Raw genomic sequence first — 23,140 nt, forward strand, 5'->3', positions numbered from 1 at the left:
TCGCCACCTTATATCGATAGCCAAGGAACTTTCGTGGCAAGAATTTGTTAAAAATAGACAAATAATTAAATTCCAGCCCTAAGGCAATGCATGATCCGGTCAAGAAGTCGGCTCACTTGACCGCTGGCTCCACCAGCACAGCGGAGAAGCTGTGCTTCGACAAGAATGAGTTTATGAAGGTTAGTAATCCATGTCAGATGTGTTCCCTTGCTAAAATTCCTTCGAACAGGCAAACTTCTCGGTGGATGAGTTTCTGCACAAGAACCGCAATGCGCCCAGTCTGGAGCAGCTGCGCGACAACCTGGGCCTTTACCTCAAAGGTCTGCGGGCGGCCATGATCGATTTGATCAACGAGGATTACGCAGACTTTGTAAACTTGAGCGCAAACCTGGTGGGACTGGACCAGAATATAAAGACCATTCAACAGCCATTGGAGCAGTTCCGCAGCGACATCGAGAGCATTCACGGCTTAATAGACGAGAACGTGACCGAGCTGCGGGCCCAATTGGAGGAGAAGCGTCAGCTTCGCGAGTTTAAACGCGGTCTGCAGAGCCTAAAGAAAGTGTATGAGACCATTAACAAGCTTCAGGATCTAATCGACCGAAAGCTCAGCGGGGAACAGCCAATTAAGGCTGTTGACCTGGAGCGCGCTGCCCTGGACCTGATTCAATTGAAGTTCCATGAGAAACACTGTTCCAAGCACTTAAGCCCCGAGCATCAAGGGAAGATCGAACAGCTTGAAGAGCAATTGCATCAGCATCTGCGACGCTTCTTCAATGACGCCCTTAGCCAGGCACGCAATTCGGCACCGGAATCCTTGGAGCGCTGCTTGCGGATCTATATAACTCTAAATGCCTGCGATCAGGCAGAGTGCGCCTTCCGCGAGGATGTGGTGGCTCCGTATATGTCGGGCGTCATTGGCGAACAACAGTTGCAAAACTCACCGCAGGGATTAGCTGGCATCTACAGCAAGATCCTCAACTTTATATCGCTGCATATGACCGATCTGCTGCGCCTTACGCTTTACTCGGATAAATTTCCGGGCTTTAACTTCGTGGTTAATAGTTACTGGTCTGATGTGGAGACGCGTCTAGAACTGCACATGAATTCCATATTTGCGCCTGGCAACTCGGAGGTGTTCTATGTAAAATACAAGTGCACTCGCGACTTCCTGGGCAAAATAGAGGAGCTATTGACATGCTCCGGAGAGCAGGCCGTGGCGTTCTATCGCCAGCACAAGCAAACAAAAAGCTTTGAGGCCCGCTGGAATCTTCCGGTTTACTTCCAAATATGCTTTCAAGTATGTAAATAAGCTTAAATAGTAGAATTTTTGATAAATATGAAATGTTTCTAGGAAATTGCGGGTAAATTTGAAGCCCAATTGGAACCGGTGCTCCAGGAGGACAGTTTAAATGATAAAATCACCGATAGGGACTACAAAATATCCGCATTCAATGCCGCGAAGGAGGCTATGACACGGTGCTGGGCCGAGGGAGTTTACCTACCCGAAGTTTTTCCGAAATTTTACAAACTTAACGTGCAGGTGGTACTGCGTCTTTCGCGCTGGATCACGGATGCAATTACTCTATCGAAAGGCAGCCACTTTTCGAAGTCCTACTCTCGAAACCAGTTACTTATTGCCCTCCATGCAGACATCCGAAAACTTGACGCGTATTTGCCAGAACTTCAGCAATTGATTATTAAATCGGTGCCCGTTGAACAGCGTACGAAGATCTTTAGCGACGTATTGGCCCAATCGATGTCCTGCCTTGCCGACACGCTAGGTGCCCATTTGACCAACATACAAAAGACCTTAGTGGAGTTGCTGATCGGAGAATGCGAGGCGGAAAATGTGCGCCAGGTAAACGACTTGCCGCGTTTGTATCGCAAGACGAATCGAGAGGTTCCCACACGATGTTCGAGCTATGTGGAACAAATGCTTCGACCGCTGAAGGCTTTTGCCCAGCAGAACGAGTCCCAGCTTGGCACCCTGGTGGTGGAACAGATCTTGTCGGAGGTTGCTAGTCACACAACCAAGGCGTGAGTATAATTTTACGATGGGTTAGAATTTCCCTGAACTTTTATTCGCACTATAGGTACTTCAATGTGGTGAGCGATGTGCTCACATCCGTACAGAAAACCGAAGAGTCATTGCGACGCCTGCGAAATGTTAAAAGTGGCGGAGCTGCGACTGTGTCGACTGGAAGCTCGGCTGTGATGTCTGACGATGATAAGATTCGCGTCCAACTGCGAGTGGATGTCACATCCTGGAGGCAAGAGCTGGGCAAACTAAACTTTCAGGCCACCCAGATCGATAGGCTAGTCGAGTTGACAAACATGGTGGAGGACAGTATCAAGCTAAAGGATAACAGCGCCTAGACACTAACAACGATCAGTTATCAAACGTATACCCTTCTTTTTATTCTTGGTAAACGAATTCTAACGATTTTTTAGGCACAATTATTGATTGTATTAGGACTACGAATTGTATATAATATATATAGGCATATATGTATATCATATATTTAAATGCATTGAATTTCACAATCGTTATTGGTAAATACCGGCGAAAAGGATTCTTCCTTGTAGTTATTCGCTGTTGGAATGAAACAGAGAAGAGATTGCGAAAATTAGCCGACAGAACTCGTTAAACTGTGACCACAGAACGCTAAAGAAATATTAAGAATATTGCAGAACGGCAGGCAAGGAACCATGCATAACATAACTCAAGCTTGCAAGTATATATACAGAGATATTAAGTTGTGTGCATATAAGAATGAGCGGCTCAACGGAAGACAAACAGGATTGGATGCCAAGGCTCAAGCAAAAACAAAACTAGGCTTGCTACATTACAGCTTGAGTTCTTCGGTGTCCGGCAGCTTGCGGAAGAACCACTGCACATGCTCCTCGGTGACATCGGCCAGCTTGGTTGGCTGCCACTGGGGCTTCTGATCCTTGTCGATGAGAAGGGCACGCACTCCCTCCTTGAAATCACTGCGCTCCAGATGATGCACGGCCAGACGATATTCCATAATAAGACACTGAGCCAGCGAAAGCTGTGATCCGAGCTCTAACTGACGGAACGTAACCTTTATCGAGGTGGGAGACATCTTCGAGAGCGTCTAAAACAAAGAAAAAAGCAATGTGTCTGATTTCAATAATAAGATTCATCTATAATAGAAAATGGCAACAAGAGGTGCGAGTTTGTGAGCTAGTGTAATTTATTCAGTTAAGAAAAGTCGTGCTGCAACTAAAGCGTTGCTCATTGGCTGTAAACGGATCAAATATTTAGGCGCTAAAAACGCGCGCCAAGCGATGATTGGCCCAGCCAATTAACATCCGATTGTGTTCTTATCACTTAGTAAACTGTGCACCACTCACCTCAAGCGTCTTTTTGGCCCATTCACTACCATCGTTCTGCAGATTCTCTAGGATTCCCTCCACCGAGTCCGCCGAAAAGTTCTTGTTGATCTGTTCCAGGACAGGCTGCAGCGAAAAGGGCTTTTCTGGCGTGGAATGGTACTTCTGCAGCAGCTCAGGCACATCATCCGCATCCGGACAGTTAAGGAGAGCCGTCTCCAGATCGGGGATCTTGCTGCTCTCACAGTAGTGCGTGGCAATGCCTGAGTAAAAGACATCGCCGCCGCGCAGTCGATATCCTGTGAGACCCAGGTAGAGGCCCAGCTTTCCCTGCAGTCGAGGCAGGAAGTATGATCCACCCACATCCGGGAAGAGGCCAATCGCCGTCTCGGGCATGGCAAACAGCGTCCGATCGCTGGCCACCCGGTACTTGCCGTGCACACTCAGACCCACGCCACCGCCCATGGTAATACCGTTGATGATGGCGATGTAGGGAATCTTATAGTTCCCGATCAGGGCATTCGTGCTGTACTCCTCCCGGAAAAAGCTCTTCGACTCATCCGTAGGGCCAGCCTCGACCAGAGCGCGCACATCTCCACCGGCGCAGAAGGCCTTGTCACCTGTGCCCTTGATGATCACCAGCGACTTGGACTTCTCGCACTTCTTCAGGTGCTTGTAGATCTTGCGTACCATCTCCAAGTTGATGGCATTAAGCGCCTTGGGACGGTTTAGAATAATCATTCCCTTATTAGAAGACTCCGTGGCCAGCACGGAGGAGGAGGATTGGCGGACGGAGAGGGCCATTGTTGTTGGTTTTGTTTGGGATATCGCTGCTCCGCCGATCATCGGCAATTGGCTACAGGTGCGATGACCGAATGTGTACACCAACCTTTGAATTGGTCCCTGCTGGGCGGCGGTATCGAATTTTTTTCGATTAGCTAAGCGCATCTATTTGCAGGAATTAGCATTACTTACCATTTTGAGCGGGTGTCAGTAATGTTGTGTGTGGGGCGAAGCGAGTGTTTAGAATTTCAGCGTTGCGCAATAGAATTTTAGCACTCGCACAGCTGGTCGTTCTTGTCGCGGTGCTGCCAGACCGCATACATGGCGGAAGTCAATAAGGGTGTTCCAGAAATCGTATTCCGCGTGAAATTATGGAAAGTTTCTATTAAACTGCCTTGGCAAGGGCAGACCTATTCCAGGCGTCTTTTATTTATTATATATTCCTATATTATACTTTAGATATAGATACGAATTTTATAAAAACAGCTTAATTCAAAAATATACTTTTGAACTTATTGGTAGATAAACGTAAATAAGAACACATGTTACAAACATATTCATAATAGAGCAGATTTGCAGTCTGGCAACACTGAAATTGGCAATTGTACTGCTCGCGAATAAGAAAAACAAATTTCGTGGAGTTACTTTATCTTATTTTGTCAACAAATAAACGGTGAGTAAACATTTGTAATTAGCACGCAATCGGTGGTCGGTTGTCAGTTAAGCCAGGGCCAGCAAGGGGCTCGCACTGAGATTACAATGCCGCAGTTCTTTAAGTTCCGCAAGCTGCGGACAAAGCGTTATAGCTCTTCTACCACTTCCGCCTCTGTTTTCATGTCCTCGTCCACGGCCACCAACCAGATGAACTATGACGGCCTCCTTTCCAAGTTGACCGACGAAAAACTCATGCTCTTCGAAGCCGCCGGCGAGGGCACCATTGTAGAGGGTAGCCGGATATGCGGCCAGGATGCGGATCCGCTGTCCTTGCCGCTGGTGGAGGACGGCGCCATCGAGGAGGAGCAGGCGGCCCCCATACAGACGATTCATCGCACTGTATTCGCCGTTCCACGCGTCCCTTCCCCCTCCCCCGTAAGCACATCAGGTGCGAATCTGAACCTCAAGTCGGAAAACGCTGCGACAGCGACTCCGCAGCGCAAAATATCGACGTCATCACGTTTCATGAACGCCTTCAGTCAGCTCTACGGCGGCGGCGGCAACAGCGGTCCGAGCTGCGGTCACGTGGAGCAGCACAGCGAGGAACCCGGTGACCTGTCGGCAAACCGTACTCCCACCAAAGGCATGGAGTCTAAGCTCGTGGCAATGTGGCATAATGTGAAGTATGGCTGGAGCGGCAAGATGAGGCAGACCAGCTTCTCAAAGGAGCAGCCCGTGTGGCTGCTGGGACGGTGCTATCATCGACGCTTTACTCCGCCCGTAAGCATGGAAAGTTCCATTACCGAGCTGCCCAGCGGGGCGGATACCACACCCGATAACGCCACATCGGCGTTCGACAGCATTCAGGCCACTTCGACGTCAACCTCCTTGTATCCAGCCCTTAATCCGCAGCAGATCGATGAGATTGTGGTGCCCCAGGAACTGGGAATGGACGCAGTGGAGAACCAGGTGGGCGAACAGCCTTGGGAGGAGGGCATCGAAGGCTTTCGTCGTGACTTTTATAGTAGGATTTGGATGACCTACCGGCGAGAGTTCCCAATAATGAATGGCTCCAACTACACCTCGGACTGCGGATGGGGCTGTATGCTAAGGAGTGGTCAGATGCTCTTCGCTCAAGGACTCATCTGTCACTTCCTAGGTCGCAGTAAGTTAAACTATCCCTCACAAATAATTTTGATTACTATTAAAACTTCTTGCTTCAGGCTGGCGCTATGATTCGGAGTCCCAGTTGCACTCAACTTACGAGGACAATATGCATAAGAAGATCGTCAAGTGGTTCGGGGACAGTTCCTCAAAAAGCAGTCCCTTCTCCATCCACGCCCTGGTCCGGCTGGGGGAGCATTTGGGTAAAAAACCTGGCGATTGGTACGGTCCCGCCTCTGTTTCCTATTTGCTTAAGTGAGTACAGATCTTTATCGCTTTGTTAATCTCTTTTAAATTAAACAACTCTTCACTTCACCACAGACACGCCTTAGAGCACGCGAGTCAGGAAAATGCAGACTTTGACAATATTAGTGTCTATGTAGCCAAAGATTGCACGAGTAAGTACAAGCAGAAAGGAATCCCTTAATCAAAGATTCATAAGATAACTACCATGACACATTGATATGTTTATGAGTAATTGCTGCAACCTTGTTCGCGAAGCTCATTACTCATGGGCTCAATTGATAAGGTATGTGATTTGATAACCGTCTTTGTGGTGTTTCAGTTTACTTGCAAGATATTGAGGATCAATGCAGCATACCGGAACCGGCGCCAAAACCCCATGTGCCTTGGCAAAAAGCGAAGCGGCCGCAGGCGGAAAATCCCAAAACGGAGCAACAACAGCACTGGAAGTCCCTCATCGTTCTGATACCTTTGCGCCTGGGCAGTGATAAACTGAATCCAGTGTATGCCCATTGTCTGAAGCTGCTGCTGAGTACAGAACACTGCCTGGGCATCATCGGTGGAAAGCCAAAGCATTCGCTGTACTTTGTCGGCTTCCAGGAGGACAGGCTCATCCACTTGGATCCGCACTATTGCCAGGAGATGGTGGATGTGAACCAAGAGAACTTCTCCCTGCACTCGTTTCACTGCAAGTCGCCGCGGAAGCTTAAGGCCAGCAAAATGGATCCTAGTTGTTGTATCGGCTTTTACTGTGCCACCAAAAGTGATTTCGACAATTTTATGGAGAGCGTGCAGCTGGTAAGCAAAAGCCAAAATTTCGTTATCCAACGTCCTTTAAATATCTTAATTTCAACAGTATTTGCATCCTATGCGTTGCGCCTCAGGGGCAACTGTGGATAAGGCGGCTGGGAGCCATCATACGACGCCTCAGTCATCCCATCAAACCGAGCCAACAGAGATGAACTATCCATTGTTCTCATTTTCCCGCGGTCGTTGCATGGATCACGAGCGGGACGAAATGAGCGATTCGCTGTACAAGCCGCTCATAAAACAAGTGGCCTCTCTGGCCCAGGAACTGGGCGCTCAACTGGCGCCGCCACAGCACGGCGATGAGCACGACCAAGATGATAGTGAAAGCGAAGAGTTTGTGCTGCTGTAGATCGTTGCCACCACATAACCGTGTTGCTGTGCTAGCTGTGTTATTTGCTCATTATTATTTGATTTAGTTGCCAGCCGCTGCTGCTTGCTTGCTCGCCCAGAAAAACCCAACAGACCCGTATCTCAAACACAAAGACTTTGTTGTACCTTTACGCCTACGCATATAGTACATAGACGCATGCATGTATCTTGAATATTTACTGATGTCCACGTTAATCTCTCTTTTGTTCGACCTGTCGTCTCGCATTCTGCCAAAGTTTTTCAGCTATTTCCATGTTCGAGCAGCCCGATCTGTTTATATGTGTTATATATAAACCTATGTAATTTGCGGTATTATTATTTTAAAATCATAAATCTTTAATGGAATTGAATTATCTTACAATGGTGCCACAATTGTCACTATTCTTTGAAGTATTTCATGTAGTCCTTAGTTCTAGCGTTTAGTTAAATTATGTAAGTCGTCTTGTAATTGTTCGATCATTATTTAGTTTTAACATTAATTGTATATACCCTCGAGTAAATAAATAAACTATCCTAACTTATACTAAATACAATTAAGGTGTCATGAGATTTCGCTGATGGGATATGGATGTATGATATAGATACAATATTGCACGGAACTTAAATTAAATTAGACTAACTAGTTTTAATGTCTTTTATGAATAAGTAATTTACCCACAACCTCATCTTTCGTTTGGGATTATTACAGCTTGCGAAGTGTACATACCTCTTATTATTTGCAAACAACCAAGTTTTTGGTTGGATCCATATTTGGATGGTGAGACTTAAAATCTTATCTCTGCATGACCTGGGCCTCCCGCTCCAGGCGTTTTAAGAGCTTGCTGAGATTCTCCCGGGCTGTCGTTGCCCTAGCCGCACTAATACTTATTGCAGTCCGATAAGCCTCTATAGCCTCCTGCGTCTTGTCCCAGCGGTGATAGAGAACTCCGAGATTCGTGTGGTACAAAGTGTTGTGGGGCTCCAGCTCAATAACGCGCTTGTAGATCGTCTCCGCCTCCGTGTAATGTTTTAATTTGCCAAGCACGTTGGCGCGAATGAAAAGGATACTAACATCGTTGGGTAGATGTTGGAGTGCCTGATTTGAGATGCGCAGAGCGTCTTCCTGCAACCCCTTGTTGTCCAGCATTGTGAGAATGTTAGCCCAGGCCTTCGGCTGGCGGGGATTTAGTGCCACAGCGTGCTGCCAATGATGAAGCGCTTTGGCGTAACGTTTCTGCTCCAGATACAGATTGCCCATGTTGTAGTAGCAGACGGCGAAATTGGCTCTGTACTTCAGGGCCTTCTCATAGCTGGCCAGAGCCTTGTCGAACTTTCCCTGAGCCGATTGTACAATGCCGAGATTCATCCAGGCAGCTGGAAATGCGGGATACGCCTGCAAAGCCAATCGAATGTATTCCTCGGCAGTGGTTAGTTGTCCGTGCTCCCGATACAGGTTGCCAAGGTTCATCAGAGCTGACTCATAGTTCGGATACAATTCAATGGCCCTGTGGTAGTGCTGAAAGGCTTTCGTGTTGTTTCCCATATCAGTGGCCAGTCGGGCTATGTTATAGTGTACCTTGGCATTGTCAGGACACACCTGTAGCGCGGACTTGAACAACTGCTCCTCGTTAAGCCAGTCAGTAGCTCGCTGCCGAGTCCGTACAATCATAACGGAGAAGAGCAGCATTAAAAGAATCCGTAGAGCAGTGCGCCAGTGGGTGCTTTCCGTACTGCTGTCATACCAATATAAGAATCCGTAAATGGACAGCAGGCAAAAGCCAATGGAGGGTACATAGAGCGTCCGTTCGGCAATCACGAATCCTACGCAAATGATTCCCGACGCGGGCAGGAACGGGATGATCATTAAACCCAGAGCTAACATCATTCCGGGCAGCCGTCGGAAGTTCATCAGAGCCACCAATACGATGGAGTAGAATCCGATCACGCCCTGCAGTCTCAGATCCCAGATGTTGGTCACCAACTTGACGCAACCCAATGCCCAGTCGTAGCATAGCCAGTGGGGGCACAGCATCAGCCAGATGTTCATGACCAGCAGATACTGCTGGGAGAGCCCACGGGTCAGCACGTGCTCATTGTGCGCCACGGGGTTGTCCACTTCCTTGAAGGTGGGCGTCTCAAAGTCCTGCCACCAAAGGCGAGCCGTCAGCAGACCCAAGGTACCCAGCAAGTAGAACAAGTAACTGATCCGGGTGCGCAAAAGACTCCACTGATCCTTGAATCGCAGATGATAGTAGCAGTTTTGAAAGTAATCCAACAGTACACACGACATGGGGATGGTCACTGCGGACTCCTTGAACAGCATTCCCACAGCAGTGAGCAGCATGACTAGACCGCCAGTCTGTGGACCAAGTCTCCCGGTATTAGCCACGGTCAGCAGAAGACACAACAAGTGAATCATGCAGAACATGAGCTCGGCCCTGCCAACCACACCAGAAACCGCCTCTGTGTGAATTGGATGGGCGGCAAATAGAGCCGCGGAGAGGATGGCCCATCTCGCCGTGCTGACCTCCGGGACATAGAGAGAGCGAATCAATCGCCACATGAGTATCGTGTTGACGCAGTGCAGCAGGAGGTTTAGGAACTTCATGTGGGCGGCACTTAGCCCCAGAAGGGCATACTCGCAATGGAACATCAGGGTGGTCAGTGGCCGAAACGATTTGTGGGAATCGGAACTGAGCAAGGAAGCACCCCAGAAGTCGTGCGTAAAGATCGCCGTCCAGTTGGTTGGCAGTGAGTTGACATCCCGGTTCTTGACGATGGCCACCGTATCATCGAAGACAAACTTGGCTCCACTGAGACCGCCGCATCCGTAGCATAGCAAACAGATTAACACTAGGATTGCCTGACAGACCATGCTATGCAGCGTGGCTTTGTGAACGAGGTCTAGCATACTGGATTATTTACTAATTGTCAATTGTTCAAGTTTAATTCACTTATTCTGCGAATTTCAATCGGAGTTGTTTTGTATACATTTTTTGTTGTGTTTTTGTCCAAACACCCCCTCACTGGACAGTGATGCCAGATCAGCGATAGAAATGTGTGCAATATAGCTAAAAATTTGCATCGAAAAATATATGGTTATCTGGATCATATAAAATTACGTAAATAAAACTATCAAATGTGCTCATTTTAGAGTATTCATATTAAAATTATTATATATTTCCTTGATATTCAAGTATAAACAATAGTAATAAAAATAAACCGCTAAAAGCTAGCTAGACATTCGCCCGTTAACGCTTGCAACAGCTGTTTAAATCTAGATCAAAACAAATCCGAGGAAAAATTTCTTGAACTCACAAAGAAAAATAAAGTCCTCGAAAATGTCTGAAGATATCCTTTTCGATTGCCTCCATGCAGAGATAGTTAATTATTGTCTGGATAGCAATAAGGTAGGAACCGTTGGAACGCGAAAAAACCAGTCATACAACCGATTTTGATTTGGTTCCGCCTATTAGGAGCACGATCTGGCCACTTTGGAGTACATAGGCTTCACCACAGGCTACCGCCTTATTGAGCGGCTCACCCGTGAAGTTTCGCGATTTAAGGACGAGTTGGAGACGATGAAGTTTATATGCACCGACTTCTGGATGCTTATATACAAAAAGCAAGTGGACAACCTGAGGACGAACAACCACGGAATGTACGTTGTGCAGGACAAGGCTTTCCGATTTCTGACTCGCATCTCGCCGGGCACCAAGCAGCTGGAGCACGCGCCCAAGTTCGTGGCCTTTACGTGCGGGCTGGTGCGAGGAGCTCTCAGCAATCTAGGCATCAACAGCACCGTGACGGCCGAAGTGCAAAGCATACCCGCCTGCAAGTTTCACATAGAAGTGAACAGGAACTAATTAGGATGTAAGGCAATGGTTTATTACTACAATTATAGAGATACTACAGACTAGACTAGACTATCTTTTCGTAGAATGCCACAATGTTGTGGTCAGTCCAGTTAAGGCGTTCTCGCAGGATCCACTGGTCGATGGGCAATTGAGGCTGGGCGGGATTTGGATCTGTGTGGATTCCCAGGGCGGGCAGTGGCCCAATCAATATAAGCCACTTTCCTTGAAACACTTTCAGATAGTCAAGAAAAGCCACTCGATTGTTAAAGTAGCAGAAGAGCAAGGCACAAGGATGAACGTCACTGCAGCATTTGGCCAATAAATCCGTATCCAGTTGGCTGGCATCCTCTAAATAGTTGAGCGGTATGAAACTGCGAACGGAGTACTTGCTCTGCCACCAGTTGCGATCGACCTCCAAGCCAAACATGGGCACTTTCCGACCTCCAGACACTGTCATAAGCCATTCCAAAAGCCCACTGCCGCAGCCTATGCTCAAAACTCGCTGGATGTCGTGCATGGCTAGTAGCTGATTAAAGTAGTCCAAGTCCACCGATGTCGGCCACATCCAGAGCAGCTTGCGCTTGAGCTGTTGGTCCAGGCAGTCGCCCAGGGCAAGCAACTTGCGCCAGTTGCGCGACGCAACATCAGATAGGTAATAAATCTCACGCAGTGTCTCGAGTTCCGATCGCTCGTCCATCATATTGAATACTGTTAGTTGCAAATTAAGCGGTCTTGCTGCTTCCGATGGCCGGTGAACTTGGCAGTGACGTCGGCACGCGGAAATATGGCTAGCGGCCAACAAGATTGCTGCGGTTCGCTTCGGTTCGCAGCACCTGACTTATCTCTAATAAATTAGAGGACCCAACTCTTTAGAGATCATATCGTCACTTTGTGTTTTCTTCTTTTTGGTACCAATATTTGAAATTCTTGCGCCAGTGCATCTCGCTAAATTTGGAGCTACCTTGTCCCGAGACACGCGGCTGGTGATGTTGCATGGCGGGTTCTTGTGCATCGGGGCTAGGTTCGCTAGAGTATTCCTCGTTGTCCAGATCCAAGATGATCTTGCGATAAAGCTGGACATTCTCCTCTGGCATTACATCTGGCAGAGGCAGATGCTCTGAGGCAGCTTTTCCTTGCTCCAGCTGCAGTTCGGGGAGTTGAGATGGCAGTGGCGTAGTTTGCGGCAACATTACTGGCTCAACGTTGCCCACACTCTGGATCACGCTGTTGTATCTTACAGTCTCAGATGGTCTTTCTTCCGCCGTCGTAGCCTCCTGAGCACTGGACCTCGGTGTAACCATTTCCACAGTACTGTCAAACGCACAACCAGGGTGCATGGATCGCAGATGTCGCAGCATGTTGTCCTTTCGGTTGACAGTGATGTCACATTGGATACAGCGGTAGCGTTCTGCAGTCTTGTGTTGTCTTAAATGCCGGCTCAGAGCATCCTGATCATTGTAGCTTTTGCCGCAAAGGGAACAGGACTGTCGTTCGCGATTTGAGTGGCGCTTCATGTGCAGCCGAAGCGTGGATTGTCGCAGAAAGGACTTCTGGCACACTTTGCACCTGTGCCGAATAATGTTTTTGTCGTGTTTCCGCAGATGCTGGTTCAAATTGGCCTTGTTCTGGAAATGCTTAGAGCAGAGCTCGCATTTAAATTGCAGGCCGAGATCGCTGTGGATCGCCAGGTGGCTTGCAAGAGAGCTCTTGCGGCGGAAAACCTTCTGGCAGATCGGGCACAAATGCTTTTCCTGGTTGTGGGTAAGCATGTGACGCTGTAGAACAATTGGTTGCTTGAAACTTTTATGGCAGACGCTGCACGAGTGTTTTGATTGTTTCTCGTGGCTCATGAGATGGTACTTTAAATGCGAACTGGTAGCAAACCTCTGCAAGGAAATCTCAGTCATGAATACTACACATAGCATAAGTACACGCTGCGACTCACGCGTCCGCACTCCTTGCAGTTGAACTTCTTGAGAAGATCGTTGCCGCAGGTGAGGTGGTAATACTGCTGGGTCCGACTGCGAAAATCCTTCTTGCAGACTGTACAGTGGTAGCCCTTATCTGTGACACAAATTCGCTTATCAGCCGACGTACTTGCTTGCGTTTCCTGTGTCTCCTGGATCTCGACACTCTCCTGGATTGCAACTCGGCATTCCAGGCAATCCGATACATCCGCCACCAGGCAGAGGCGACACTTGGCGTGTCCACAGCTGTCGGTGACGAGGCGATTCTGTCCTGTAGCATCGCAGTTGCAGCGAGGACATTTATTCATTGCTATATTCTAAATGCATTGAAATCGCACGTACAGGAGACTGGAATTGCAGCTATGCTTCTTCTTTGTCGCAGCCATTCAGCACGAAACGTAAAGAAAGTACACGGTCAGAAATACTTTTCATGTATTTTACATCCTTTATATTAAAACTAAGAATAAAGATCTTTTTATAAGAGTACTATGAGCTGAGGTTTTGTTCGTCCTGCCTATTCGCATACATCATCCATCTCTAGGTCGGCCACATGACCAGGAAACAGGTGCGCCTTCTGCATGGGCACGTGCACAAAGTAACGATCACAAAACTTGGGGTTGCGCCGAAGCAGGACCTGTGTCAGTATTGTGCCATAGTCGATCTTCTTGGTGATCAAAAGCCGCCGGCTCTCTCCACTCCCATAGCTAGCCGAACGCAAGCCAAATCTTCGGGCGATTCTGCAAAGTAAAATGCCAACACTATAAGCAATTATTTACTACGATGTGGGATGAAGGTGCTTACTGGTGAAGCGTGTTTCTTTCTTCCTTCGAAAACGTGGGCTCAAACTGCATGTCACGTATGTCGTCCGATCTCACATAGTTTTCTATAAGCTTGCGGTAATCAGCGAAATTTCCCTTTGGATTTATTAATCCAAGACCATTACGATTGTTCTTAAGCAGATAACTGAAAATATGAACGAGATTAGTTTCGTTTGGCGATACGGTAAAAAGTTGAACTCCTACCATATGGGGTCTTCACGTCCCTGCTTCAGTCGCCCTAAGCCACCGCCTGTCCAGCCCATCAGTCGCATCATGTGATATCCCTTGTTGCTGGGGTCCAACTTGGGATCGCCCGGACTGTCGGCGGAGTCATTGGTGACTTTGATCTTGACGCCGTCCTTGTTTTTTTCCACCTTAATGGTGTCGCGCGTGGCATTCAGCTGTGTAGCGTAGTACCGGGTTAAATAGGGCATATATTATTGCACGACTTTCATACCTTAATACTATAGCAATAGGACTGGATCGTCAAATGCGCCTGCTTATAGGCAGCTTTCTTGGCCGCCTTAAGGCACTCCCCCTGTCCTGTCGCTATTACCTCATCATTTACTAATATTTCGGCGCATTTTGTATTATCGCTTAATGGCTGGTTTCGGCTGTCACGCTCTTCGTACTTGACATTCGCAATTTTGCAGGAGTTTTGCAGGCTGCTCCGTCCCCCAGCCAAGTACACAATGAGCCGACCGAAACGCAGATCTTGATAGAGATCGATTGGATCTCCGTCGCCAAAACACTGGCGATTTATGTTCGAGCTATCCTCTGGGGAGCCCGCTGAGGAAAGGGGTGGAGCCCGGCGCCCTAGTAGTTGGAATTAGGCATTAGGCTGTGGTCTCTCTGGCTCGTATAGTTACTAGTGATAAAAAGAATCTTCTCCCGCCTGTTGGCCCACTAATTGTTCAGTCGTCTACCTTTGGCGCGCTGCTCCGCCGCATCCGACGCCGAGACAAAGGTGCGCTTGAGGCGCTGTTCCCGTTTCTGACGGAATTCCGCTGCGATTTCCTTGGACAACTCGGCCACCAAAAGCATCGTCGCGCTCGGATACTTGCAGCCCATGAACTCCATGTTGACGAACGTTTGGGCCAGGCACACTAGCCGGTCCTCCTCAAAACGATCCTTGTGGGCCAGCATGAAGCTGCGTCGCAGATCCCAGTGCTCATCACTTTCGTACTCCGTCTTGTAGCTGTCTACATCCCAGTCCAAGGAAAATTCCCCGGATGCGTAGCCGGCATCATCCTTTTTTGCTTTGACTTTCTTCTGCTTTGGCTTGGATTGTTGGACAGACATCTTGACAAGAAGAGTAAATAGCGTTCCACTTGTCAAATAAAATGGCACGCTTGTTTTTTGATTGCTGTTTTCCCATTCACAGCGAATTATCAATTACCGATTGGCCTTGTGTTCCATTGGCTATCGATAACGTAGCGATAACGATAGGCCCCATCACGGCTCTACTCTGTCGTGCGTGTGTGTTTTTAAGTTCCTGCCTTTTAATTCATGATTTTTTGGTAACTTAACAATAATTTGGAGAGCGACGCGACGCCCAGGAAGTCAGAAACGAATTGCCAAAGTGTCTCCACAGATTGCCCCAAAGTGAGAGATCGGATCAGCCCAAAGCAGCCAACATGAGCATACCCAACGAGTACATAGCGAAAACGGAGGATGTGGCGGAACAGGTAAGATATATTAGGTTCCACTGCCTAAAAGAAGTCCACCAGGACTCCATATCCATCGCAGAGAGCGTCTTCCCGATGCCCCCCAAACGCGATTTGCGGGAAAGCCCTGGCAGCTGCAGACTGGGAAAACTGCCAACGTCACCCAAACGCGGCAAAGTTCGAGGGTCTTGGCTGCATATAATCACGATCCGCTGACATGGGGGCTACGTGCTGGGCATTGGCTTCCAATAAGAATTGGGTGCAACCCAGATGATGGGTTTGCATTGTACTCCAGTACCGCAATTGCCAGTTGTTGCGTCTGCCGCAGGGAAAACTCTCTCTCTCGCTGCTTATTTTCTACCTGTGTGCTGCTGCGTATGCGTCTGTGTGTGTGCGAGAGAGCTGTCTCCGCAAGTGAAAGTGTTGAAAAAGAAATAGCGGGCAGCTGGACGCCAGCGGCCAGGTCGAGTTCCGTAATAGTCGGGCTAGAAAGCCAGGTGAACTTGCTCGCGATTTACATATATACATGTATGAAGTTACATGGACAGCCGGGCCAAAACCCGTTAGCTGGTAGATAGCAATCGAGAGATACTAGCGTTTAGAGACACGTCACAGCCAGCGGGCGATTTCTAGCGACTACGCGCAAGCCACGCTCAACGGCATTGTATATTTAAATCCCTTATCACCTTCTCAGTAGCCCCCTTATCACCATATCAGCACCCATCCCAATTGCTCTCAACTCAACCAGAACCAATCGAACGCTCATGTTTGCAGGTCATCAAGCGCGGCAAAAATGTGCTGCCCACGGTGGCTCGTTTGTGCCTCATCGCCACGTTCTTCGAGGACGGCCTGCGCATGTACTTCCAATGGAACGAGCAGCGCGAGTACATGGACATGAGCTGGGGCTGCGGCAAGTTCCTGGCCACCGTCTTTGTGCTCGTCAACCTGCTGGGCCAACTGGGCGGCTGCGGCATGGTGATGGCCAGATTTAAGGTCGACATAGCGGTGGGACTGCTCTTCTTCATTGTGGTGTTGCAGGTGAGTCTGCATACATATCCGCCAGAAGCAGAAGCCTTGACGTTAACCCGATCCTCTGTTTGCAGACCGTGGCATACTCCATTCTGTGGGACTTCCAGTTCTTACTGCGAAACTTTGCACTGATCGGAGCCCTACTGCTCGTCCTGGCGGAAGCCAGGATAGAGGGGCGCAGCCTGTTCGCCGGCGTGCCATCGATGGGCGAGAACAAGCCCAAGAACTTCATGCAGCTGGCGGGCCGCATCCTGCTGGCCTTCATGTTCATCACTTTGATCCGCTTTGAGCTGAGCGTATGGCAAGTTATCCAGGACATCATCGGCTCCATTCTGATGGTCCTGGTCGTGCTGGGATACAAGACGAAGCTGTCCGCCCTGATTCTGGTGGCTCTGCTTACGGTCCTGAACCTGTACCACAATGCCTGGTGGACCATTCCGTCCTATAAGCCACTCAGGGATTTCTTGAAATACGACTTTTTCCAGGTTAGCTGTTGACAATATCTTTCGCATGAATTTTTGTTAATTTTTCGCATTCCCTTCGCAGACTCTCTCGGTGATCGGTGGCCTCCTCATGATCGTGTCCTTGGGCCCTGGCGGCGTTTCCATGGACGAGCACAAGAAGAAGTGGTAGAGGCCAGACAACGGTCGCTCCTTGCACGAAACACTTTCAACATTTGACTTTTACCGTGTTTTACTCTTTCCGAGAAATGTTAGTTAGGAATTACCATAAAATGGGACAACAACAGGAGCAGCATCAGCAGCACAACACCGGCACGTATAAGAACTTGACAATTTTCAATAAAGGGACTTCCGCAAAACCCCTCCACTGGCTCACTCATAGGGATCGCCCCAACCCAACCCCAAATCCATTCGCGCACATTCAACGACAAACTTCGACATTTTAAACATTTAGGACATTTTATTTTTGTACATAATGAACAGGCACGAAAAAAATGTTGGTCACTTTCGAGCCATCCCCAAATGAGAGACATAACTGATTTTTGTATCTATGCTTGTCAATATCCATGTTTTTTGCCGATTTTTTATATGATTTGTACGCTCTTATAAATAAGTTGTAACCTTGGTGTTTGCCTTTTGTTGATTGCTAGAAGTTTGAATATGAAAACGATGTATAAAATATGATGTACCAATTGACAATGATTTGTTTCTTTCGTTTATAAGCAAAAGTGTAATAGAATTAAATTGTAACGTTTTAATAAACATAAAGATGAAAACCGACACTTGTGCATTTTAAACTTGGCGCCAATTGGCCGATAAATGGTAAATTGTTTTGTTTGTTAACCAGCACTAAGGCACAGCTGACTCGCAACGTCAACAAAGAGGGAAATGCCCATTCTTCGACTACTGGGTACCCCGTACTAAGTTAACTGCTAGTGAATCCTGCATTACTAAAGGTGTTAGATCTGTTTATTGCAAAAATAAGAGCATAAACTTTCTTCAAGTAGTACGATTATATTTATGAATATGTATGAGATGTTTATATACTATCTAGACACAATATATAATGATTAAAAAGTGATTAGGCACCGGGTTGAATTTTGTTGTTGGTGAATTAAGTAAATATAAAACAACATATTGAAAAGCCCTGACCTCTCCAACAAGGCAGTGAAATGTCAACGGCCTCTGATTTTTGAAATACTTGAAATAAACTCTGAAAATAAATAGAGATGAGTACATTTGATTAATTTCCAAATATTGTTGCAATCAGTTCAAATCAATTGCAATACACAATGCACACAAGTAACTTATAGGGGCGGAAGTGTTTTCTGCAGCTGGCGACAAACACAGTTGCGTGTACAATATACCCGTGTATTGTGCAATTACCGGGTATAAAAATATCAAAGAGTCGCTGAGCCCGAAGTGAGTGGCCAAACACAACGCATTTGTTGTTCAAAGCGTTCGGAACGTGGACGGATTGAGCTCCGCCGGGTAAGAGTTGGTCGTGTTAAATGTTATAGCTATGTGCCGCTTCTAATCAAAATCTAATGAGTGTTTCGATGTGTGGGCGTGGTATAGTAAATAAAATCTGCAACCTATGCTCCCATAATATTATGGGTGAATTGCCAGATATGTGTTAACGTAAGCAAAAGTGAGCGGGATGCATTATAAACTAGTTTGGAACACGCACGCTTGGCGCTCTCACTTTTGCTGCCACGAGCGGCGGTACAGGCAAGCCTCCTGAGAACGGAAGTGCTACGCAGAAATTCCGACTTCCTTATTATATATGCGCCACTATAAATAAGCCCTGGATGCACCAAAATTGCATTCTTTGAACGCATGCACCTCTTGCTGTGTTGTCTGTTTTGGTTCTAGGTACAGATTCTTTACTGGTGTGCTGATTTCACCTGTGTCAGCGGTATATTCTTACCTGGCCGGTTGACAAATGTTTTGGGGCTAATGAAACGCGATAAGGTTGATCCGAGTGCTAACAACCCGCTGCAGCGTAAAATTAATCGTTCAATTGTTTATTGGTAAATGGCACCCGTTTTTTGTTTCTTGCAGGAACCGCCTTCTCCACATCAACAGCCTTTTGAACCACATTCCAGTTGGGATTCGCTTCGGCGCAGCTTGCTAACTCGCAATGAAATATTTTGGCGGAGTCGAAGGGTATGTACATAGAAAGGTCACAAATCGATTTGTAATTCAATAGCCAAACGCGATGATTAATTTACGTGATTAAGCGCAGGGTGTTATACCCCGATCTGCCAGATATCAGCCGCGAAAAGTGTTTCAAAATATTCCCCAGCTTTCGTTGATAAGCCCAACGATTTAATGATAACAGTCAAAGGTACAGAATGTGGTTAGCCTAGGCCTTGATGAATTTGACCAGCTTCGTCTCGGGTATCCGTTTGTTCCGCGTGATCAGCTCCTGGTTGTCCATGAATGGTCGCAGAACGGCAGGTATCTCGATGCCATCTTCCCGCTGATAAGATTCCAGCAAAGCAATCAGCAGACGCGGAATAGCCGTCGCAGTTCCGTTAATGGTGTGGGCATGGAGGATCTGTCCGTCAGCGGAGCGCCGGTATCTGATGCCCAACCGCCTTGCCTGATAATCCGTGCAATTGCTGCAACTTGAAATCTCGCCCCACATCTGGCGGCCTGGCATCCAGGCTTCGATGTCGTACTTCTGGTACGCCGGAGCGCCCAGCTCGCAAGGTGGCATGTCCAGCAACCGAAAGTTGAGGCCCAGCCGCCGAAACAGATCTATCTCTATGTTCTTAAACTCCTCCAGTTCTGCCTCCGACTGCTCCGCGGTGCAGATGGCAAACATTTCCACCTTGTTGAACTGGTGTACACGATAAATGCCTTTCTCCTCCTGCAGTCCCGATGTTTCAGCCCTATAGCATCGACTCACGGCGGTCACTTTCAGTGGCAGCTGGTCCTCCGACAGTAATTTATTCGCAAAGAATCCAGCCAGAGCCATTTCCGAAGTGCCCGATAGGCACTCGCCGGTGTCTAGCTTGTAGACCTGTGTGCGTTCACCCTCGGTGCGCATGCCACAAGATTCGATCACCTCCTTGGGCAGTATGTCCGGCACGGAGATCAACTTAAAACCGTGGTCAGTGACCGCCTGAAGTGCATATTGTATGATGGCCTGCTCCAAAGTTGCCAGCTGGCCAGTCAGGTAGTAGCTTTTGTGCCCCGTGTAGTTCCCCAAGTGATCCATGCGGTAGAGGTTAAGAGCACGGGCCAATTCCGAGAACTCCTTGAGGCTGGACTGTGGAGGCAACTGCCGGTGAACATACTGCGCCAGTTCCCGCGGCTCCTCGCCGTATTCACGCAGACGCGGATGCGTTGCATTGGGCAGCTGTTCCAGTTCCGCCTGCAGCTGCCTCAATTTGTGCTGGTCTCCCGCATCCAACTCCTGGATGAGAGAGCGAATCAGTGGCACGTTGTTCTTGTGGTTGCGCACAACCACATTCCGCTCCAGTTCGTCCAGCTGGGCACTGGTTGGAACCGGTCTGGGTATTGGAGCCTCCGCCGCCTTTGCGTCATGCGACCTTTGGCGGCGCAGCAGCAGCAGAGGCCGCCAAAGTCGAGAATTTGTCATCAATTTCATTCTAATTAACAAGCTTCTTTGTGGCACGGCAGCGGTCGCGGGTTGAGGATCAATTTCATTCACTTTTTAGCGAAAACATTAAATGTTTTTGCGCACAATTTGATAATTATATTCAGCACAAACGCACATAACAAATTGTAAAAGCCGCTAACATTCTGTTAACTTTCGATTACAAATCGAACTTTTTCAACATTTCGGATTATAACGTAACGCACGCTGTTACGTACATACGTAGCGAAACTTTTGATACTTATTTTGAATTGGCCCCACCGAGGTATTTTTATGACCAAAGTAAATTGAAAGAGAGTTAAAAATAGTTAAGCGGCGATAACAAACGTCTTTTGTTGTGCTCATTTTGCATGGACTATCAAATAATTGCCTCAATTGAGCGTATTAAGCAGTGCATTTTCGTCACGTCAAGTCTGTCTCTGTGCAGTATAACGGTAATTTTAAGCCCCTTCGTGAGCTTCTTTTATGGAAACGTAACTGACTTTATGCTTTAATTTAATTTAAATATTATATCACGTTATGTTGTTCAATTTCTGATATAAATGTGTAAAGGTTTAATCTTGAGTTCTGCGTAAGATAAGGTAACAATCTTCGCCAAAAAAATGTTTATCTATATTTCTATTGGTTCCAAGCCGATCAGTTTTTTTTTTTCTGTGGACTCGTTTTTATTGGGATCTATGGGTTGTCGAATAGAATTTGTGCGTGTGGCACGTTTTCCCTAAATGAATTTGTCAATTGCGTGGTTCTTTAACTTCAATTAGCCGCCACCAGATCGGTTAATTTAATTTGATTCAATAGCGGTATTGTCCGCGGTCACGGCCCCTACACCTATTGTATAACAATGAAGAGAGCCCGGAAATAGAAAGCATATTCTTTGTCTCCTGCAGCGGAGCCACCCACTCCAGACTGGTCATCTGCGATGAGAGCGGTCAATCCGTGGGCGCCACCAGCGGCCTGGGCACCAATCACTGGGGCATTGGCATTCCGGAATGCGCCCGCCGGATCGCTGACATGGTAGAGCGGGCGAAGGAGGAGGCGGGCATTCCCAAAGAGACGCCCCTCACAAGTCTGGGATTGAGCCTCAGCGGCTGCGAGCAGGTCAGTGGATACAACTCATTAGCTACTTTCAAGAATCAAATATTTTATATATAAGTATATCTATCCTAACAGGAGGCCACCAATCGCGAGCTGGAGCAGGAGCTGCGCACCACGTTTCCGGACCTGGCCCAGAGCTATGCCGTGTCCAGCGACACCATGGGCAGCATGTACACCGCCTCGTCCATCGGAGGAATGGTTCTTATTTCAGGAACCGGATCCAATTGCCTGCTGCGAAACCCTGACGGCTCCACGTCAAATTGCGGCGGCTGGGGCAACTTCCTCGGTGACGAGGGAAGCGGTAAGTGGGGAATTCTCCTCATCGGGTGGCCTTATCAACAACTAATGGTCTACTAATGCCTGGCCCAATGTCGAGATTAAAGGCTGCATCTCCGATTAGGATTGCCTGATAGCGTTGATTGCCATTGACTCATTGCCGCTTTTGTTGTGGTTTATTTCGCAATCACCATACTGACCTCCAACCCTTCTATTCCACAGCCTGGTACATCTCGTATCGCGCAGTCAAGGTGGTGTTCGACCACATGGACAACTTTGAGCAGTCAGCGGCTCCCGTGGAGAAGACTTGGAGTCTGATCAAGGAGCACTTTAGTTTGGAGACGCGCCTGGATATGCTGCCCCACTGTTACGCCAAGTTCGACAAGCCCTTCTTCGCCAATCTGTGCAAAAAGCTGTCGCAGAACGCGGAAAATGGAGACGAACTGGCGCGGAGTTTGTTTCGCGAGGCCGGCGTCCATCTGGCCAGAATGATTCTTGCCCTGCTGCCCAATGTGCACCAGGATCTGGTCAAGTCCGGGGACCTAAGCGTAGTGTGCGTAGGATCCGTGTGGTCCAGCTGGAACCTGCTGCAGGAGGCCTTCATCAGTGAACTCGCCAAGACAAGCATCGACTTCGACCTCAAGCTGGTGCGCATCACCAAGAGCAGTGCCTACGGAGCCTGCTACCTGGGTGCGGATAGTGCGGACTTCGATCTTCCGAGAAACTATGCCGACAACGTTACAGTGCTGTACACGTACACCGATCCTCGAAAGAAAGCCAAAGCCACCAACGGCTGTAACTGCTAGATAAATTGTGTTAGACAACCCATTCCGCAATACTCTTCTCAATTGCCAAATTCGCAATCAAATTCCAGTACGGATAGGTAGTATTATAGCTTATCAAGAAATAAATAATTTTATCCTTTGACGAAAGTAACGAAGTTTCCCTTTCAAACTTGCTTCAAACTCACCTACATA

General features: G+C 47.9%; 11 protein-coding genes across 14 annotated transcripts; 5 read left to right on the forward strand and 6 right to left on the reverse strand.

Annotated features, from left to right (window-relative positions):
- Positions 1-4: 4 nt before the first annotated feature.
- LOC6606267 (conserved oligomeric Golgi complex subunit 2) lies at positions 5-2,522 on the forward strand. The gene is made up of 4 exons (XM_002031036.2): positions 5-179; positions 230-1,300; positions 1,355-2,040; positions 2,097-2,522. Exons 1-4 carry the CDS (start codon positions 87-89, stop codon positions 2,377-2,379), a joined length of 2,133 nt encoding a protein of 710 aa, XP_002031072.1. The 5' UTR covers positions 5-86; the 3' UTR covers positions 2,380-2,522.
- LOC6606268 (3-hydroxyisobutyryl-CoA hydrolase, mitochondrial) lies at positions 2,397-4,443 on the reverse strand. 3 transcript variants are annotated; one of them, XM_032721609.1, is made up of 4 exons: positions 4,336-4,443; positions 3,382-4,266; positions 2,854-3,122; positions 2,397-2,596 (listed from the first exon to the last, which is right to left on the reverse strand). In XM_032721609.1, the coding sequence occupies exons 1-4, from the start codon at positions 4,336-4,338 to the stop codon at positions 2,590-2,592; spliced, it is 1,164 nt and encodes a 387-aa protein (XP_032577500.1). In that variant the 5' UTR covers positions 4,339-4,443; the 3' UTR covers positions 2,397-2,589. The 3 variants fall into 3 exon arrangements, with proteins under 3 accessions (XP_032577500.1, XP_002031073.2, XP_032577501.1); XM_002031037.2 differs by having other exon boundaries at positions 3,382-4,263; positions 4,336-4,433; XM_032721610.1 differs by having other exon boundaries at positions 2,397-3,122.
- Positions 4,444-4,722: 279 nt separating this feature from the next.
- On the forward strand, positions 4,723-7,913 carry LOC6606269 (cysteine protease ATG4D). 2 transcript variants are annotated; one of them, XM_032721964.1, is made up of 6 exons: positions 4,723-4,816; positions 5,005-5,962; positions 6,021-6,216; positions 6,283-6,359; positions 6,527-7,002; positions 7,061-7,363. In XM_032721964.1, exons 2-6 carry the CDS (start codon positions 5,005-5,007, stop codon positions 7,361-7,363), a joined length of 2,010 nt encoding a protein of 669 aa, XP_032577855.1. In that variant the 5' UTR covers positions 4,723-4,816. The 2 variants fall into 2 exon arrangements, with proteins under 2 accessions (XP_032577855.1, XP_002031074.1); XM_002031038.2 differs by lacking the exon at positions 4,723-4,816 and having other exon boundaries at positions 4,859-5,962; positions 7,061-7,913.
- Positions 7,914-8,013: 100 nt separating this feature from the next.
- LOC6606270 (protein O-mannosyl-transferase TMTC4) lies at positions 8,014-10,371 on the reverse strand. Its single transcript, XM_002031039.2, has one exon. The coding sequence runs from the start codon at positions 10,271-10,273 to the stop codon at positions 8,156-8,158; it is 2,118 nt and encodes a 705-aa protein (XP_002031075.1). The 5' UTR covers positions 10,274-10,371; the 3' UTR covers positions 8,014-8,155.
- A 260-nt stretch (positions 10,372-10,631) lies between these two features.
- LOC6606271 (trafficking protein particle complex subunit 6b) lies at positions 10,632-11,283 on the forward strand. The gene is made up of 2 exons (XM_002031040.2): positions 10,632-10,772; positions 10,839-11,283. Exons 1-2 carry the CDS (start codon positions 10,704-10,706, stop codon positions 11,226-11,228), a joined length of 459 nt encoding a protein of 152 aa, XP_002031076.1. The 5' UTR covers positions 10,632-10,703; the 3' UTR covers positions 11,229-11,283.
- LOC116801564 lies at positions 11,229-11,935 on the reverse strand. Its single transcript, XM_032721967.1, has one exon. The coding sequence runs from the start codon at positions 11,917-11,919 to the stop codon at positions 11,284-11,286; it is 636 nt and encodes a 211-aa protein (XP_032577858.1). The 5' UTR covers positions 11,920-11,935; the 3' UTR covers positions 11,229-11,283.
- Positions 11,936-12,081: 146 nt separating this feature from the next.
- Positions 12,082-13,550, reverse strand: LOC6606272 (zinc finger protein 468). Its single transcript, XM_032721965.1, has 2 exons — positions 13,165-13,550; positions 12,082-13,105 (listed from the first exon to the last, which is right to left on the reverse strand). The coding sequence occupies exons 1-2, from the start codon at positions 13,492-13,494 to the stop codon at positions 12,104-12,106; spliced, it is 1,332 nt and encodes a 443-aa protein (XP_032577856.1). The 5' UTR covers positions 13,495-13,550; the 3' UTR covers positions 12,082-12,103.
- Positions 13,551-13,594: 44 nt separating this feature from the next.
- Positions 13,595-15,402, reverse strand: LOC6606273. Its single transcript, XM_002031042.2, has 5 exons — positions 14,931-15,402; positions 14,462-14,820; positions 14,209-14,405; positions 13,988-14,149; positions 13,595-13,923 (listed from the first exon to the last, which is right to left on the reverse strand). The coding sequence occupies exons 1-5, from the start codon at positions 15,304-15,306 to the stop codon at positions 13,701-13,703; spliced, it is 1,317 nt and encodes a 438-aa protein (XP_002031078.1). The 5' UTR covers positions 15,307-15,402; the 3' UTR covers positions 13,595-13,700.
- Positions 15,403-15,440: 38 nt separating this feature from the next.
- On the forward strand, positions 15,441-17,941 carry LOC6606274 (surfeit locus protein 4 homolog). Its single transcript, XM_002031043.2, has 4 exons — positions 15,441-15,692; positions 16,446-16,709; positions 16,775-17,185; positions 17,247-17,941. Exons 1-4 carry the CDS (start codon positions 15,642-15,644, stop codon positions 17,331-17,333), a joined length of 813 nt encoding a protein of 270 aa, XP_002031079.1. The 5' UTR covers positions 15,441-15,641; the 3' UTR covers positions 17,334-17,941.
- Positions 17,942-19,240: 1,299 nt separating this feature from the next.
- Positions 19,241-23,095, forward strand: LOC6606275 (N-acetyl-D-glucosamine kinase). Its single transcript, XM_002031044.2, has 4 exons — positions 19,241-19,330; positions 21,680-21,890; positions 21,963-22,188; positions 22,386-23,095. The coding sequence occupies exons 1-4, from the start codon at positions 19,305-19,307 to the stop codon at positions 22,967-22,969; spliced, it is 1,047 nt and encodes a 348-aa protein (XP_002031080.1). The 5' UTR covers positions 19,241-19,304; the 3' UTR covers positions 22,970-23,095.
- Positions 19,462-20,913, reverse strand: LOC6606276 (serine--tRNA ligase, chloroplastic/mitochondrial). The gene has a single exon (XM_002031045.2). The coding sequence runs from the start codon at positions 20,781-20,783 to the stop codon at positions 19,530-19,532; it is 1,254 nt and encodes a 417-aa protein (XP_002031081.1). The 5' UTR covers positions 20,784-20,913; the 3' UTR covers positions 19,462-19,529.
- Positions 23,096-23,140: the final 45 nt, after the last annotated feature.

Source organism: Drosophila sechellia, chromosome 3R, assembly GCF_004382195.2.
Source record: "Drosophila sechellia strain sech25 chromosome 3R, ASM438219v1, whole genome shotgun sequence".
Classification (NCBI taxonomy): Eukaryota; Metazoa; Arthropoda; class Insecta; order Diptera; family Drosophilidae; genus Drosophila; species Drosophila sechellia.

Coding starts and splice junctions, on each gene's coding strand:
- LOC6606267 (XM_002031036.2), top strand. CDS start 87: ATGCATGATCCGGTCAAGAAGTCGGCTCACTTGACCGCTGGCTCCACC. Junction 1,301..1,354: donor ACTTCCAAATATGCTTTCAA/GTATGTAAATAA, acceptor AAATGTTTCTAG/GAAATTGCGGGTAAATTTGA. Junction 2,041..2,096: donor GCTAGTCACACAACCAAGGC/GTGAGTATAATT, acceptor TTCGCACTATAG/GTACTTCAATGTGGTGAGCG.
- LOC6606268 (XM_032721609.1), bottom strand. Junction 3,123..3,381: donor GGGCCAAAAAGACGCTTGAG/GTGAGTGGTGCA, acceptor TCTTTGTTTTAG/ACGCTCTCGAAGATGTCTCC.
- LOC6606269 (XM_002031038.2), top strand. CDS start 4,903: ATGCCGCAGTTCTTTAAGTTCCGCAAGCTGCGGACAAAGCGTTATAGC. Junction 5,963..6,020: donor CTGTCACTTCCTAGGTCGCA/GTAAGTTAAACT, acceptor TTCTTGCTTCAG/GCTGGCGCTATGATTCGGAG. Junction 6,360..6,526: donor TGTAGCCAAAGATTGCACGA/GTAAGTACAAGC, acceptor GTGGTGTTTCAG/TTTACTTGCAAGATATTGAG.
- LOC6606270 (XM_002031039.2), bottom strand. CDS start 10,273: ATGCTAGACCTCGTTCACAAAGCCACGCTGCATAGCATGGTCTGTCAG.
- LOC6606271 (XM_002031040.2), top strand. CDS start 10,704: ATGTCTGAAGATATCCTTTTCGATTGCCTCCATGCAGAGATAGTTAAT. Junction 10,773..10,838: donor ATTGTCTGGATAGCAATAAG/GTAGGAACCGTT, acceptor TCCGCCTATTAG/GAGCACGATCTGGCCACTTT.
- LOC116801564 (XM_032721967.1), bottom strand. CDS start 11,919: ATGATGGACGAGCGATCGGAACTCGAGACACTGCGTGAGATTTATTAC.
- LOC6606272 (XM_032721965.1), bottom strand. CDS start 13,494: ATGAATAAATGTCCTCGCTGCAACTGCGATGCTACAGGACAGAATCGC. Junction 13,106..13,164: donor ACTGCAAGGAGTGCGGACGC/GTGAGTCGCAGC, acceptor ATTTCCTTGCAG/AGGTTTGCTACCAGTTCGCA.
- LOC6606273 (XM_002031042.2), bottom strand. CDS start 15,306: ATGTCTGTCCAACAATCCAAGCCAAAGCAGAAGAAAGTCAAAGCAAAA. Junction 14,821..14,930: donor GGCGGAGCAGCGCGCCAAAG/GTAGACGACTGA, acceptor TCCAACTACTAG/GGCGCCGGGCTCCACCCCTT. Junction 13,924..13,987: donor GAAAGAAACACGCTTCACCA/GTAAGCACCTTC, acceptor TTTACTTTGCAG/AATCGCCCGAAGATTTGGCT.
- LOC6606274 (XM_002031043.2), top strand. CDS start 15,642: ATGAGCATACCCAACGAGTACATAGCGAAAACGGAGGATGTGGCGGAA. Junction 15,693..16,445: donor CGGAGGATGTGGCGGAACAG/GTAAGATATATT, acceptor TCATGTTTGCAG/GTCATCAAGCGCGGCAAAAA. Junction 17,186..17,246: donor TGAAATACGACTTTTTCCAG/GTTAGCTGTTGA, acceptor TTCCCTTCGCAG/ACTCTCTCGGTGATCGGTGG.
- LOC6606275 (XM_002031044.2), top strand. CDS start 19,305: ATGAAATATTTTGGCGGAGTCGAAGG. Junction 19,331..21,679: donor TATTTTGGCGGAGTCGAAGG/GTATGTACATAG, acceptor TGTCTCCTGCAG/CGGAGCCACCCACTCCAGAC. Junction 22,189..22,385: donor CCTCGGTGACGAGGGAAGCG/GTAAGTGGGGAA, acceptor TCTATTCCACAG/CCTGGTACATCTCGTATCGC.
- LOC6606276 (XM_002031045.2), bottom strand. CDS start 20,783: ATGAAATTGATGACAAATTCTCGACTTTGGCGGCCTCTGCTGCTGCTG.